Source organism: Triturus cristatus, chromosome 10 (genome assembly GCF_964204655.1).
Source record: "Triturus cristatus chromosome 10, aTriCri1.1, whole genome shotgun sequence".
Lineage (NCBI taxonomy): Eukaryota > Metazoa > Chordata > Amphibia > Caudata > Salamandridae > Triturus > Triturus cristatus.
Genome location: NC_140593.1, coordinates 286,422,641 through 286,440,118, shown reverse-complemented (window position 1 = coordinate 286,440,118; position 17,478 = coordinate 286,422,641). Strand labels below are relative to the sequence as shown.

Here is a 17,478-nt window from a genome sequence, read left to right as displayed (position 1 = left end):
TTAGAGTTTTACAACATGGGTATATCCAGCGACCCAAACAGTGAAGAAAAGTTTTGCCAGGCACTATTTCAACTCACAGAGCACAGACCCGCTGGGCCCTATAAGATGAGCGATAGTCTATCTCAGGTGTGTCCAACTTAGGTGTAAGAGGACCAGATCTATTCTAGAGCTTCAGGGTCTTTAGATAGTATGCATTTATAAAGAATCTGAATGGAAATAATTTTAAAATGTTAGTGGGTAGTCTGAACATCTGATGTGGAAAAGGCCCTTCAGGTCCTATGTTGGACACCCTGGGTCTCACCCATTCAGGCTGTTTTGAAATCAATGTTATTAGTTTGGATAAATAATGCAGCAAACAAAACCAATGTTAGCTCTTCATATATGCTGCCTGTCCCTTAGTCATCCGATTGATCAGCCTATCCCGTGTCAGCAAATTCTTATGAGAGATTGTGATCCTGGTTTGAAGGATAGCTTCACCCACGCTGGTGCCTTCATGACTTTGGTCTGGCTGATCATAATTTTTTAAGAAAGCAAAAATGTCAATTGTTAATAAGACAGCGAAAAAGCTATCATTAGTAGAAGACAAGGCGACATTTACAAAAAGAGCCCACGGATGGTTTGTGGTTCACAGCTATGACAAACCCTCTCCACAACCATACTTAGGCACGGGATTTAAAAGAAAGAAGAAAGAAAAATATCTTCTTTTTCGATTTTGCCATCTTTACCGCATCTGGCCCTGTGGAAGCGTCTCCAGGATCAGTCCATATGCCACCTATGTGAGGATGCTAATGAAAGTGTATTACATCTACTATGTATATGCAGAAATCTACAGGCCGAACGGCGACAGTTACCAAAGCCGCTCTTTGTTAGAAACCGGATAAGACCCTGCAGGCAAACTGTGAAGGCATGTTTCGGAGGTGGAGATGTACAGCTGGCGTGTCGCTTTGTTCAATTCATGGAAGTGGCAGGGGCAAAAGCTCTTGCGTCAAGTGACCGGATCGCTTAATCTTTGCATCTCATGGTCCCTTAAATCATTATATTAAAGCAAAATTGACATTCTATGCTTATTTAACACTTAGTTGTTATATGCTTGAGTAGTAAAGCTAACAGCAAATCTTTCTTCACTGCTAACAACCAACTGATGACGGAACAGTCCCTCTCTCTCTCATTGATAACTGAGCCTTGCTTTCTTAATTTATGGTCTGTGCAGACATTTACTGTTAATTGCTTTGTGGATGCTAATACAACTCATGAAAGTTTTATATGTTTTATTTAAATGGTTTTAGGATAGGAATTCTGCTGCCATTACGCTTTTTTAATATGGAAATTGTAAAGGTTTTAATTAACCAAACAATAAATATATTAATGAGAGTGAATTGCTTGTATAGCAGTCCCTTGCTTCACTTGTCATTTACATTTCCTCTTTTTTCCTCTCTCCTGCAATGCTAAAATAAAATGAGTGTCCTGCAGCATCACTAGCACAATAGACGCTGACACTCTGGGCCGGATTATGAGATAAGGCATTATTTATTGTCGCTGATAAATAACGATACCATGGAGAACGTTATTTATCAGGTGTGAGAAATTAACACCCATTACGAGTTCATGGGGAATAACATGCGGATTTTGCAGTTTAATGAACCAAAATCCACATGGGGAGGTAAATACCATACGTTTTCCCCTGTTAAATGTCAGCAGGTTTGACCTGCTAAAATGTAATGAAGGTTGAGTGATTTAACGCATCCGATAATTATGAGATGTGTCAAATACCTTCAAACTCGTAATTCTGACCCGTGCGTAAACAGGCGTTCACGCATGAGTTGGAATATTATGAGGAACTCTTAATCAAACCATCTGTCTCCTGAGGACAAGTCAATGTGACTTCTTTATACTGCTTATAGGGGAATAGGTGAGGAGTTCTGAGGTGCATCCTAACAGCCTTAAACTTATTGGAACACCTAATTCAGCAGGTTACTATCAGCTTGCAAGTCTAGAGAGGTAGCTCCTTTTGGGATTAGTCAGAAGTCTACACTGCTGCTTCCTTTATACAACGGTTGCATGAGGCAACTAAAATATCATCAAAAGACACAAAATGCTGAAAAAAAAGAATGTTGATGCTTTAATTTGGTTAATCTTTCAATCAACACTGACAGAACCCTCTCCACCATGTGAGCATGCCCAAGAGTAGATACCCCACTGGTGGAGCGGAAAAGAATTGAGACAGCACTTATTGGGTGATTCTGGGCTATAGAGTAGATCGAATGGGGCAGGGAGAAGTTTACAGAAAACAATGAATCATTGTTTATGTTCTGTCTATAGAGCGGCTGGATGTAAAGCTTACTCGACAAATGGTGGAGGGCGCACAGTGGTCACTCAACCTGGGCTGCAAAGGCCCTATTTTACGTTAAAAAGTTCAGGCTCACTATACAACTTGTACATAAAAGTTACTGTATTTGGAAGAAAATGTTTTACCATGTTAAACACTAAGTCAATTGGGCAGCCAACATTGATATCCACAAAGTCCACCTCAATGCTTTTGTTCAGCAGCTCAGCACATCTGGTCATGGTATCGGGAAAGGAGCCCTCTAGCTGAGAAAAAGTATAATATTCAGTAACAAAAATCAATAGGTGTAATGTTAATCCTTACAGTAAAATGATTTAAAAAGAGCAAAGTTCGGCTTGTAGAAGGGACACCAAACTGGAACAATAACTACATTTTCCTTGAAGTCAGACAGATGATCAAAGGAGAAAGAGAGCAGTAGTAAAATTACAATGAAAACAGTTAAACTAAAGGCATATCTTGTACGTTCAAGACTATCATTAAATGTTTAAACCTAAATGTTCGATATCTCCAGTACGTAAAAGAGAGAACAGTAGAAATTTCTTTGCGACTGAAAGCAGGAGACATTTCTACAGATTTATTGTTGACCATTACCAATATCGGCTTCGAACTGTGCCCAGAATTCCTGTCCCTGTACAACATGAATCCCGTATATACTTTAATGGAGCAAATAGACACGTTTTTCCTTGCTAGAACTGCTGTGTCCATCACAAAACGTTGCAAATTAAACCGATATTAAAAGGCCAATCATGCTGGATTTACTGCTGACACCCTAGAACAATGCAAATCTGCAAGACACCAACACAGTAGCATGGAACACTATTCATAATAAAGTGATATTCTGAAAACAGAAGCCAGCATACATTAATAGGTGAAGAACAGTTATTCGTATAGGGTACCAACGCTTTGTATTCTTATAATGCAACGTAACATTTTAAGAATGTGCTTATGGTACCCACAACCCCTCATCTCGCACGTGTCCGGATGGCACCAACAATTATTTACATTTTAGCCACATAATGAAGAAAAATCATTGCCAGGATAACAATATGATAGGACACAATGAAATTTGGAGCATTAATCTGTAGAACAAGACGACCCAATGCTCAAACATTACAGTTTAATATTTCAGGTTAGGGCCATGCATTCCACGGATAACGTGTGCACTAAAGAAATCTGAAAACCATCCGTAACATGTGGAAAGTTGGCACTGGATAAGGCAACCAAGGTAAAGACATTCTAAAGCACGACCACGACACAACCGATAATGCCCTTAGTAACAGAAGTAAATTAGTAACACTTAGCGATAATATGCCTAGAATCGATATATGGACTCTGGCAAAATGGGAGTCCTGATGAAACAGTTCTTAAGCCCATAGCAACATCCTACATGCTAAGCTCCCATGACTAGAATACACAGTTCACGTGGTAAAGAATTTCTTAATTCCAGTATCCACTTTGCAGTTGTGGATAAAAATAATCTGTAGAGAAGTAGTAATTGTTACATTTAATGACCGCCACACAGTGGCACTGCAACCGATTGACAGACAATCTATACCACACCTTCTTTCCAACAGAAACAAGAGACTAAAAAAAACACAAGTAAGGCAAAGCTAGTTGGTGATAGTTAACGACTGGCTGACACCAACCTAAACTGAACACCGAATCATCAAAGCACCCCACCTTGTACTAATGAAATTCTGCAAGACAGTATTCTAGGGATCGTGGGATAAAGAGACGAGTGAAGAGCCTTAATCAATGTATCTATTTTGGCTAGTGGAATAGCACAGTTTAATAAATTCCTAATTTTCCATGGTTCTGATGGAAATATCTACTGAATCTGCACTAAAATAAACAGACCGTTCCACGGAGATGATGACTGCTTCAATTTAGGCATGGCACTCTCCTAGAAGCTTGATCAGAAAGTCTACAGAAGCACAGATTGAGCAAAGATTACACAATAATTAAATGGTAAATTCTGTTGTGGACGAGCAAATTCAGGTTACAGAATATTGCAATCTGGAAGTGAATGGAATTGTCCCAAAGGAAAAAAGAAATCAATTGAAAACAAGAATGTTTCCTTATTAAGGGTGCTCGTGTGTCTTCTATCATGCAGACAAGCACCTGAAAGCTATAACCTCAAACAATATTTGAACTTCTGTTCACCTGGGAAGCAGAACTCTGCCTAGTGAGTGATGGAACAGGTCATAAGTCTTTGTAAACTGGATAGCAGGTTCTAGTGACAACTGACGAATTTCGCAAAAGAAACCACAGGATTACCCCGGCCACATGCCATACAACGCAAAAGGGCTTGATGGCCTCAAACATTTCTGAGCGCACTATCCATCAAGTAAAATTTGGTTGACGAACTAGGGACAGCCACGTGCACCAAACCCTCAATCTTGCAGTCCTGCATGTTTGCTTTTCAGTCACAGTCTTAGGACTTGTACCTTTTACTTTGTTTAACATGATTGGAATTTAATAGAAGCTCTGCCTCTCCCTGCAACAGCATTCCAATAAAGTACGCATTGGTTGCATAACATGTATTGCAGATTAAACTTGAACAAAAACCCCTAAATGAAAAAATGGTGGCTTTTCAAAAGCCCTTATGCCACGTCACTCGCTTCAATACTTCTAAAACTTGACATACGCCCTGAATACAGCTTGGATCATTAGTAGGAAAACTCAATACCTACATTTTTCTGGATGAAAAAGAAAATGAAATAAAAAAAATCAATTAATATAAAGAAAAGTAGAGCAGACTGAATGACGAAAAACAAAATAATGGGCAAGGCAAGACAGCTTCTATGTTCTAAAACATTAACGAGGAAAGGTGTGACTTTTGCAAGGTTAAATTGTAAATCTTCAAATCCCAAGGACAAGGCACTGCCAGAAGATGTCTCTCAAAAAAGGGAGCCTAGGGGGTTAAAGGGTAGGAAGCCCCCCTCTCAAAATCATGAAATACAACAAGACCTACCCCGAACAGAAGTTTATTTAAAAATTCTTATATAGTGTCCAGGTACTCAGTATCTGTAGTGCCTGCCTTACTCTCACTCACTGGTGTTTCTACCACATGTATATAAAAGAGTTGTTGTTAACCACTGGAACCGGGTGCAGTCACACGGCAGTGGCAACAACACCGTGATGCTCAGTGTCAAAGTGTTTCCCTATCCTGTGGTGCTGTAAAAACCTGCTAGTGATCAGGTCAAGACCAAGGGAGGTAAAAAAGGTGTGATAGGACGACAGCGCCTCACGGAAGCAGCCCCAACGAGGTGTATGTAGACGGGTACTCGCCTACTACCTCCTATTGTCATCATCGGTCGCTGCCGCCCAAACAGAAACAGTAAAGGTGGAAAGGAAGTTCATAATGTACACCTCTGGAACCCTCGTGATAGTCCTAATGACTAGTGTCTACAGGGCAAACTATATGTTAAATGGTGTCTACTAATCTACCGAAAAAAGGAAGTGTCGACCCAACATTTGGTGAGTTGAGACTGATCAGGACTCAAGTCACTCCAAATTAAAACCGAGCAGCACTACACTGGCTATACGGTGCTTTATTCTCAGCTGTGTCGCTGCTCATTAAAAACCGACATGTTTCGTTGCCATATTTAATTTACCGGCAACTTCATCAGGGCTTGGGTCGACTGGTCTCTCTGCAACGCTAGTGTAAACCAGCGATTACTTTAGGTCAGCACCTGGGGGAAAACACAATTAAAAACACATGTACTCAGTATTTCACCCATCCGGTCACAACTGGTCTTACCGAGCAAATGCTCGTTGTCCATATTACTAGGTTCACGCTTGACAGGAATATTTACCCTCAAAGTTGTTGTTTTGCAGCATACCTGCACCTTCATTGTGTAAGTGTCTGGGGTATTTTGCACCAACCCTTTGGCTGTTTCATCCAAGGCTGCGGAACTTTGTTTCTAAAAGTGCACACATCAAAAATATATATCACAATTGGTGGGATGGCATGCTGTAAGAGTTGGTGTAAGAACTGTTAAGTCACCTCCATTCAAGTGTCGTATCTCAGCTCTTTAGCTGTGTCCAAATATTAGCAGAGCCCTGCCATAATGTCTCGATTAAAAATTCAGAATTCACCCTTGAATGCATTGATGCTGTAATTTGTTTCCTAAGCGGTTACATATAGATACCACATGGCGCTGTATAGCATATTTAACATGGTTGCCTGCATATTGAAAGTCCATGTTAACCCTACTACTACGCGGCTGCATCAGCGTGCATTTGTTAAGCCTTAGCGAACCCCCTGCCGTCCCCCTTCTATGTGGGGAATACGTACTGCCTTCGTTATCCGATGTGAAAGAAAGAGAGAGCACCCCCTGCTTAGCCCGGAATCCCGGGTCTTACCTCATTAGCCTGTGCACCGGTGCTGGATTCACCCTCGATCGCTGGGAGATGGCCCACTTCCTGTTTAAATGTATGATTCGCGCGGTGACCGCGCATGCGCATTGAGTGGTTGATAGGACCGCGCAAGCGCAATGAATTATTGAGGGGATTGGCGGCCATCTTGGATAGACCGCCGCTATCAAGTACACTGTGGCAGTTATCTACCTAGTTGTGTAGAGTGTTGGTGTCAGTTTCTGGCTCGAAAAAAGGGGGGGGAAAAGGGGCTTAGTGTGATATGTCAACGTCCTCCCTGATTGAATGATGTAAAATACGAACAGTAGATGTATTTGTGCATCTAAACAGGTGTGTTCATATCTATTCTTCATAATGCTGATTATAGGGGCGGTAGTGGTTGTGGTGGAATCCTGCATCTCAAAGGATGTCTCAAGGAGTCAGTGAGTGTGTGAGTATGCCTGACTCCGCTAGGTTCTGTGGTAATGATAAGTGGTCGATGACCGCATATAGGGATGTCTAACCCTAATGATGGAGTAATGTTGTTTTTATTTTTGTAGTGGTAAAGTAATGTTATAATACCACCTTACTCCATTCAATAAGGTCGTTGAGTCCCTGTTGGTCTACCTTCTCCTGGTAAATCCAACGGGCCTCTTTTGTCGAGAGCCTGGCTTCCATATTGTAGGAGTCGCCCACAACGCGTTCAAGGACTACCCATTTGACATCTCTAGGGTTATGTCCAATTGTCAAGAAATGTTGTACCAGCTTGGTGGTCAATTTGCCTGCCCTGATGGTGCTGAGATGTTCCTGTATTCTAATTTTCACCTTGCGAGAGGTGAGACCAATATAGTGCAAGCCACAAGGGCACGTTAGCCTGTAGATGACGTTTTGGGTGTTGCAATTGCTGAATGAGTTCAAATGCCAGATCTTCCCATTACTCAAAGAGACATTCTTGGTAGCAGTGGTGAGCTCACACACTGTGCATCCCCCGCATTGGTAATGCCCTCGAGGGATGCCGGTGTCCGTGGACTTGGGCTGGGGTCGTGAGTGCACTAAACGGTCACGCAGATTAGTGGACCGCTTAAAGGCAAATCGCGGGTGTGGCATCGTCATGGATGGGGTGTTAAGTAAAGGCCAATGTTTTCTGATGACTTGTCTGATTTTGGTAGACAAGGGGCCAAAGGTGGTGACAACCGGAATACAATCGCTCTTAATTTTAGGAGTTCTTTCTAATAGAGCCGCTCTCGGGGTGTTCATGGCTCGTTTTCGTGCTTGTTTGATTATCTTTGTGGGATATGATCTCTCCTCCAACTTGTTGGATAGGACTTCGGCTTGTGTAATGAATTCCTCTGTGGAGGAACAGTTCCTGCGGTATCGCAAGAACTGTCCCACAGGTAAGTTGTCTCTCAGAGCTCTAGGATGATATGACCTGTAATGCAGCAGGGAATTCTTGTCCGTTGGTTTTTGATGAACATTAGTGACAAGTTTGCAATTTTCTGCCCTGATGTCCAGGTCCAAGTATGTGGCTGTGACATCACTGATGGTCCAGGTAAATTTCAGGCAATCATCCAAGTTGTTAAGCCACACGAGGAAATCTTCCAGGTCGGTCCTAGATCCCGTCCATATACACAGAACGTCGTCTATGTATCGCTTCCAGAGGGCAATATTCCTCTGGAAGGGGTTGTCATGGTGTAGGACGTATCCAGTTTCAAATTGCCCCACATAGATGCAAGCTAAACTTGGAGCAAATGTAGCTCCCATGGATGTCCCGGACACTTGCAAATATAGCTGGTTTTTATAAGCAAAGAAGTTCCTTGTGAGGGCCAGTTCAACACACTGGAGCACAAATGATTGTGGCACATCATATGATTGTGGCATCATATGATGTGCCACAATCATTTGTGCTCCAGTGTGTTGAACTGGCCCTCACAAGGAACTTCTTTGCTTATAAAAACCAGCTATATTTGCAAGTGTCCGGGACATCCATGGGAGCTACATTTGCTCCAAGTTTAGCTTGCATCTATGTGGGGCAATTTGAAACTGGATACGTCCTACACCATGACAACCCCTTCCAGAGGAATATTGCCCTCTGGAAGCGATACATAGACGACGTTCTGTGTATATGGACGGGATCTAGGACCGACCTGGAAGATTTCCTCGTGTGGCTTAACAACTTGGATGATTGCCTGAAATTTACCTGGACCATCAGTGATGTCACAGCCACATACTTGGACCTGGACATCAGGGCAGAAAATTGCAAACTTGTCACTAATGTTCATCAAAAACCAACGGACAAGAATTCCCTGCTGCATTACAGGTCATATCATCCTAGAGCTCTGAGAGACAACTTACCTGTGGGACAGTTCTTGCGATACCGCAGGAACTGTTCCTCCACAGAGGAATTCATTACACAAGCCGAAGTCCTATCCAACAAGTTGGAGGAGAGATCATATCCCACAAAGATAATCAAACAAGCACGAAAACGAGCCATGAACACCCCGAGAGCGGCTCTATTAGAAAGAACTCCTAAAATTAAGAGCGATTGTATTCCGGTTGTCACCACCTTTGGCCCCTTGTCTACCAAAATCAGACAAGTCATCAGAAAACATTGGCCTTTACTTAACACCCCATCCATGACGATGCCACACCCGCGATTTGCCTTTAAGCGGTCCACTAATCTGCGTGACCGTTTAGTGCACTCACGACCCCAGCCCAAGTCCACGGACACCGGCATCCCTCGAGGGCATTACCAATGCGGGGGATGCACAGTGTGTGAGCTCACCACTGCTACCAAGAATGTCTCTTTGAGTAATGGGAAGATCTGGCATTTGAACTCATTCAGCAATTGCAACACCCAAAACGTCATCTACAGGCTAACGTGCCCTTGTGGCTTGCACTATATTGGTCTCACCTCTCGCAAGGTGAAAATTAGAATACAGGAACATCTCAGCACCATCAGGGCAGGCAAATTGACCACCAAGCTGGTACAACATTTCTTGACAATTGGACATAACCCTAGAGATGTCAAATGGGTAGTCCTTGAACGCGTTGTGGGCGACTCCTACAATATGGAAGCCAGGCTCTCGACAAAAGAGGCCCGTTGGATTTACCAGGAGAAGGTAGACCAACAGGGACTCAACGACCTTATTGAATGGAGTAAGGTGGTATTATAACATTACTTTACCACTACAAAAATAAAAACAACATTACTCCATCATTAGGGTTAGACATCCCTATATGCGGTCATCGACCACTTATCATTACCACAGAACCTAGCGGAGTCAGGCATACTCACACACTCACTGACCGGGGCTCCTTTGAGATGCAGGATTCCACCACAACCACTACCGCCCCTATAATCAGCATTATGAAGAATAGATATGAACACACCTGTTTAGATGCACAAATACATCTACTGTTCGTATTTTACATCATTCAATCAGGGAGGACGTTGACATATCACACTAAGCCCCTTTTCCCCCCCCTTTTTTCGAGCCAGAAACTGACACCAACACTCTACACAACTAGGTAGATAACTGCCACAGTGTACTTGATAGCGGCGGTCTATCCAAGATGGCCGCCAATCCCCTCAATAATTCATTGCGCTTGCGCGGTCCTATCAACAACTCAATGCGCATGCGCGGTCACCGCGCGAATCATACATTTAAACAGGAAGTGGGCCATCTCCCAGCGATCGAGGGTGAATCCAGCACCGGCGCACAGGCTAATGAGGTAAGACCCGGGATTCCGGGCTAAGCAGGGGGTGCTCTCTCTTTCTTTCACATCGGATAACGAAGGCAGTACGTATTCCCCACATAGAAGGGGGACGGCAGGGGGTTCGCTAAGGCTTAACAAATGCACGCTGATGCAGCCGCGTAGTAGTAGGGTTAACATGGACTTTCAATATGCAGGCAACCATGTTAAATATGCTATACAGCGCCATGTGGTATCTATATGTAACCGCTTAGGAAACAAATTACAGCATCAATGCATTCAAGGGTGAATTCTGAATTTTTAATCGAGACATTATGGCAGGGCTCTGCTAATATTTGGACACAGCTAAAGAGCTGAGATACGACACTTGAATGGAGGTGACTTAACAGTTCTTACACCAACTCTTACAGCATGCCATCCCACCAATTGTGATATATATTTTTGATGTGTGCACTTTTAGAAACAAAGTTCCGCAGCCTTGGATGAAACAGCCAAAGGGTTGGTGCAAAATACCCCAGACACTTACACAATGAAGGTGCAGGTATGCTGCAAAACAACAACTTTGAGGGTAAATATTCCTGTCAAGCGTGAACCTAGTAATATGGACAACGAGCATTTGCTCGGTAAGACCAGTTGTGACCGGATGGGTGAAATACTGAGTACATGTGTTTTTAATTGTGTTTTTCCCCCAGGTGCTGACCTAAAGTAATCGCTGGTTTACACTAGCGTTGCAGAGAGACCAGTCGACCCAAGCCCTGATGAAGTTGCCGGTAAATTAAATATGGCAACGAAACATGTCGGTTTTTAATGAGCAGCGACACAGCTGAGAATAAAGCACCGTATAGCCAGTGTAGTGCTGCTCGGTTTTAATTTGGAGTGACTTGAGTCCTGATCAGTCTCAACTCACCAAATGTTGGAACGACACTTCCTTTTTTCGGTAGATTAGTAGACACCATTTAACATATAGTTTGCCCTGTAGACACTAGTCATTAGGACTATCACGAGGGTTCCAGAGGTGTACATTATGAACTTCCTTTCCACCTTTACTGTTTCTGTTTGGGCGGCAGCGACCGATGATGACAATAGGAGGTAGTAGGCGAGTACCCGTCTACATACACCTCGTTGGGGCTGCTTCCGTGAGGCGCTGTCGTCCTATCACACCTTTTTTACCTCCCTTGGTCTTGACCTGATCACTAGCAGGTTTTTACAGCACCACAGGATAGGGAAACACTTTGACACTGAGCATCACGTTGTTGTTGCCACTGCCGTGTGACTGCACCCGGTTCCAGTGGTTAACAACAACTCTTTTATATACATGTGGTAGAAACACCAGTGAGTGAGAGTAAGGCAGGCACTACAGATACTGAGTACCTGGACACTATATAAGAATTTTTAAATAAACTTCTGTTCGGGGTAGGTCTTGTTGTATTTCATCATACTGCCAGAAGATGTGACAAGACCCAAATAGCCAATGTGACACAGAAAGTATACAGAGGCCTTCTTCTTTTGCATGGACCTCTGGGACCCAGACATGAGAAGGTGAAATAAGATCATTTGTGCCACAAACATCCACAACAATAAAAAAAAAAATCCTATACCCGTCCAGAGGTCGGTCACCGAGGACAACACAAAAAACACATTTTCTTTGTAAAGACAGCAAGATATAAAAAGAAAATCCAGATTATCCTAGGTTTCACAAGACCAGAAAGCATTAGCTTTCTTGACAAATGTTGTTTTTCATACACTCTGGGCCAGACCGAAAAGGGAATGAAACTAGGGGGGTCACCGCCCTCGCCCCACCCCCCAACAGACCACGCCCGAAACCTCGGATCGTACTCAACTCCTCCCTCTCCATGACCCAACAGGTCAATGCCGTCACCTCCACCTGCTTCAACACACTCTGCATCGTCCAAATGACCTTCAAATGGATCCCACCCCCGAATAAAGGATACCGTCACCCACGCACTCATAACCAGCAGACTGGACTACGGAAACGCCCTCTACGCTGGGATCAACAAGGACAGCGCAGCCAGACTCGTTCGCGGCATCCGTCGTCAGGAACACATCTCCCAACACCTGCGTAACCTCCACTGGCTCCCCGTCGAGAAGAGTAACTTTCAAGATACTCACCCACGCCTACAAATGCCTACACAACACCGAACCCCAATATCTCAACGATAGAATCTCCTTCCACGAACCCAAGAGGAACCTCCGACCTGTCAAGCTTGCCCTTGCCGAACCCCCGCGCATTCGCAGAGCAAGAACAGGTGGAAGAACCTTCTCCTACATCGCAGCCAAGACCTAGAACGAGCTCCCGATCGACATCAGATGCGCCCCCAACCTGCGCATCTTCAGGAAGACCCTCAAGACCTGGCTCTTCGACTGACCGGAGCTGCCCCCACCCCAGCGCCTTGAGACCCTCACAAATGGGTAGCGCACTTAAAACTGCCTGACTGATTGATTGTAAAGTTACTCCTGGCTAACGTAGTAATTGTCAGGTGTTGAAAAAATGATCACAACCCATACAAGACAAATGTGGTGGAGGAAAATATGGAGCATCATAACTATGTGGATGGAAACAGCCCACAAAGCTGGAAAGGAGACCAATTTTCTCAGTGCCCATCCCTCGGTAAAAATGTGTACAGCTACACATGTCTGAAGTATCCTGTCCACCGTAGTGGAGTGAGCTACTGTTCTTTGACTGAGATCCATCTAGTGGGGCATGAGATGCAGCATTCGGAATAGGAATGTATTTTGTTAGTAATCTGCTCATCTGGGTACGAAACTGGGGAACAGTTTAAGACAATGTTCACATTTGATCATTTGTTGCGGGTTGGGATGAATGGAAAATGGTGCAGATCTCTCAGAGGATGCATCTAGAAGTAATCAAAAGGGATGGCAATTACTGCAGCTAGAATGTTTAACGAAGATGTCCTTTTTCACATTCAAAATCTATAGAACTTTAAAGAAGAGTTGGAGTACTGTATTCTATGTTCATAGGTGATTCCTAACAATTTCTGTTAGGGGTGGTTCTGCCATCAGCATTTGTTGGAGTTATTTACAAAACGCTCGTTCACCAACATAGGCATCTTAGCGCAACGGAAGAATAACACATGAATAAAACAAAGTAAAGATCAGTAGAAAGGAGTTTTGACACTTTTCCGAACACAGGACAAGACTGAATATTATCAATATAATGTATAGAAGGCGGCTTTGTCAAGATAGCAGAGAACATGACCGCCAGACCGAGATCGCTTGAAATAAATAAATGCGAATAGTGAGTGTGAAATGGAACACAGACTTCTTACTGGAGTGTAGGGAGTAAAACACTCAGCAGGGATTCTTTCTCTGAATTGTAGAAAACCCTGTGCATTAGACAAAGTATTTTGAACACAACTCTTTAAAAAAAAAAAAAAAAGGAAGACAGGAAAGAGGATCTCTTGCCTGGCTTGCGTGATCAAATTTATGTACATTGCTGATCAACTGGAACTGCGAAGTTGCGAATGCTTTGAGGCTTTACCACTGAAGATTTGGCAGGCCCAGGCAGAAAAAACTACAATTCTTTAATAGGATGGAAGCAGAGTGGATTTGCAAGTGAGGAGGTAGATGTTAAAAGATTTTACTCAAGAGCTAGACTGAAAATGTAGAAACATGTTGAGGTGACAGCAATGATTTGAGCTTTAAAGGAAATATGAGCACAGTCCTGGGCACACGTGTTGAGGATATCACAGAGTTAGTATAAGTAATTTCACGTATTGACAATACGGAGGTCGACACCAGAATAAGTTTGAAAAATGTTTATCACAAGGCAACGACTGTATAGAATGAAAAAAACAGCCGACCCGTGTTTCGTCACAAGACGTGGTCCTGTGACTCTTCAGGACATGTGACCGGTGATAATTCCAACCCGGTCTCGGGTGTGTGGTGCGCAAGAGAAGATGGGCGGTAGGAGTGGTGCTGGGTTGGCAAAAACTACTGGAATGTCCCGCGTCAAGGAGAGGATGAAGTATGGGTGGACCGTAGGGCCCCCAGATTAGTCCACAGTCGTGGGTTGAGGCTTCAGTCAGATGGGCCGAGGCAGCAGTTGGGCGTGTGGCACCCAAGGCTGAGTATGTGTGTGTCCAGTGTCTGGGCGGGAGGCGGGGTGGAACGCCGGGTGTTAGCGGCAGTGGAAGGCCAGTGAGATAAAAACTAAGACGATCCACAAGAAGTGTGCGTAGAAAAGGCGGGTGCGCCTGTAATCTAAGACGAACGATGTCGGAGGACACTGGAATCGTGAAGGTAGCGATTCCAGTGTCCTCCAACATCGTTTGTCTTACTATACTAACTCTGTGATATCCTCAACACGTGTGCCCAGGACTGTGCTCATTTTCCAGTGTGGATCCTTCGACTCACACGAATCCGGGGGTTATCGGGTAAATCCCCAGACCTGGCCGCAGAGTATTTACTTAGATCCATTTAAGACACCACGCACATTAGTCTGAGCACCATTCTTCCTGTCTTCGCTAAAAACACCACCACTAGCATTCACTTAAATATATTCATCCAGTGTGACTCCTTGTTTTCACTTTGCTTGCAGGGGAAGGTCTTCTCCTAATTTCTGAGGCCAAAGGGAGGGCTGCCATTGATCAATCGTTTCCAACCTATAAAATATCATTCTTGTTGGAGGTAAGTTTGAGGAAATTTGCAACATCTAAAAGTGAACCTCTAAAACACAAAGTGTGAGTGTCCTGGTAGAAGAGGCACATAATCAGGTAACATCTGCGTAAGCGATTGCAAGGCATCCAACAGATCTGAATAAATGAGCTAGATGCTGCACACAGAGATTAATATAAGGGGGGGAGAAAGAGAGAGAGGGGGGAGAGAAAGTGGGGGGAGAGCGGGGGAGAGAGAGAGAGAGATGCTGTAAGACTCCACCAGAGGTGGCTGAAGAGACCGATCAATACAGTGAAATAGCCACACAGTCAGTCCATTGAGAAAAATGAGAACCAGGCAAGCACCGTCTTGATGCCGTTAATTGATAAGAAGCAAAAGAGCGGCAGAGTCACCATTCTCTAGGATGGTTTGGAGTTCATTAGCTGTGAGAGCAAGGGCCATTTCTGACCCATACCTGGGCGGAAGCCAAGCTGTCAGGGATCCCAACAGCTGTGTCTTTTTAGGTAGTAAGCCAGATGCTTAGCAACAAGATGCTCAGTGATTTTTCCAAGAGCAGGAAGAAATATGATGGGCCTGTAATTTTCACTCACAAATTCACTTGAGTTGTCTTCCTTGTAAAGAAGATTTACCACTTCTGCCTTCCATTTGCCTACAGCTTGGGCAAGTGGGGGAACACAATATTCATGGAAATAATGTTCAGTGGTTAACTTGGTACCCCTTACCAGGCTATGCAAAACAGCCACACGGAAGGAGTGCTTTCTTGTTTTAGCATACCATACTAAGAAATGCTCTACTACGAGGTCCTCTGAATATGTAATCTGGGGTGGTGTGGTGACAGAACAAAATATGTTTTTTAGCCTGTCATCTGGCAATGTAAACCATACTTGTGGGCTTTTGGAGGGGGGACATTTACACCCTAAATAAAAGATGTGTATTCACACTGTCAAAATAAAAGCAAAGAAGAAATGCCGGAAATAAGTAGGACAAGTTTGAAATGTATATTAAAGGAGTTCTAGTGGCCACGAATGTTTAAAAAAAATCTAAAGAAAGTTGTGGAGATGTGTCAACCTGTTTTAAAATTTTCATGTATTCAGCGCAGGTGTGAAGTTGCTGAAATGCAGGGTAAACTCCTGCAAGTTGCCAATCTGAATAAATAAGGTAAGCTGGAAGGCAAAATAGTTACATTGTGCTCAAACCCAAGCCCGAATATGCTAGTCAAGATAAGATAGCGGTGTACACTCTCGAATTACCAAGCCAAAATGAAGGTCACATAGCAGGGAAAATATTCCTCTTTACTCATGAGATGAGCAAAAAAAGCATTCCTTGTAGACCATATAGCAAATATAATTTAAAACAATAATGAGTCAGGAAAATCTAGTTGTAGGATATAGAGGGGCGGGGAGCACCATGGTTATACAGAGGCCTAAAGTGGCTAGGGGTCCATCATCAATGGAAGTAAAATAATGGAGATTTCACATCAGAAGATAATAATAGAGCTGTTCTTTATTTTGATTGATTGTGGGTATCAGCGTTGTGACAAACAATGACATTGAATAGAGTTCACTCAAAAGAAAAAAAACTTGAATTTATTTCATGGCATGACATTAGGTGTAACACAATTAGACCATGGTATAACATAGTTGTGTTTCAATAGCACTGGCAAGGCCAGTAGGTTTGGTTGTGTGAACCAACCACAAAAAAGAGGGTTGCTTAACCAACACAGCGAGCGGATGCTCATAGGTTGGATTTGGATACGGTCTACCGCAGTTCACCCAGGGCCAATCAGATCAAGGAGGCCATCCTTAATATAAAGAAGATGCCTCACACACAATATTGTGTCATGCTTCATCATAGGCATTCTCTCCCCACCCTAGTTAGATGGTACTACCAGGGCGAACTCAACCTCCACAAAGACTTTGCGGTAGGAGGGAGTTCTTACATAAAACGTACAGGACACGGTCGGATCCAGTTTAATTAAAAATACCTTCAAGTTCCTCAGTTATCACCTTTATTATTGAGGTCCTGAGGTACACTAAAAACAGTACAAGTGATCGAGAAGAGGATAATGACTCTAGTCCATCGTACACCTAGCCAACATGTCTAAAATGTCTGGGTCATTCGCAGGACTGTCGGATCCCTATCAGAACCATAGCAGGTGCCCACCGCTAAGGTGCGTGCTACCGTGAGGAACTACACCTACAACACAACCCAGGGGAAACCAGGAACTCTGTCAAGGGAGGAGTGGTGTCCTTCGTAGTCACACATTCATTAGAAGGTACGCCACTCTAATCCACCCAGAGCGCTCAGCTCCCTGCCACTTGGTTTGGTTGTGTCATGCAGGTTACATTTTTATTTTCTTTCTTGAAAGCATGAGCCACAAAAGTAAAGAGATAAAAAAGAAAGCA

General features: G+C 43.5%; 1 protein-coding gene across 3 annotated transcripts in view; it reads right to left on the bottom strand.

Annotated features, from left to right (window-relative positions):
- The window catches only part of DUS3L (dihydrouridine synthase 3 like), a 132,761-nt gene that overhangs the window by 44,199 nt on the left and 71,084 nt on the right, over positions 1–17,478 (bottom strand). For all 3 annotated transcript variants that reach the window (XM_085631168.1, XM_085631169.1, XM_085631167.1), the window contains exon 7: positions 2,473–2,589. In XM_085631168.1, the coding sequence (XP_085487294.1) occupies positions 2,473–2,589 (117 nt within the window). The remainder of the gene's footprint in view (positions 1–2,472; positions 2,590–17,478) is intronic.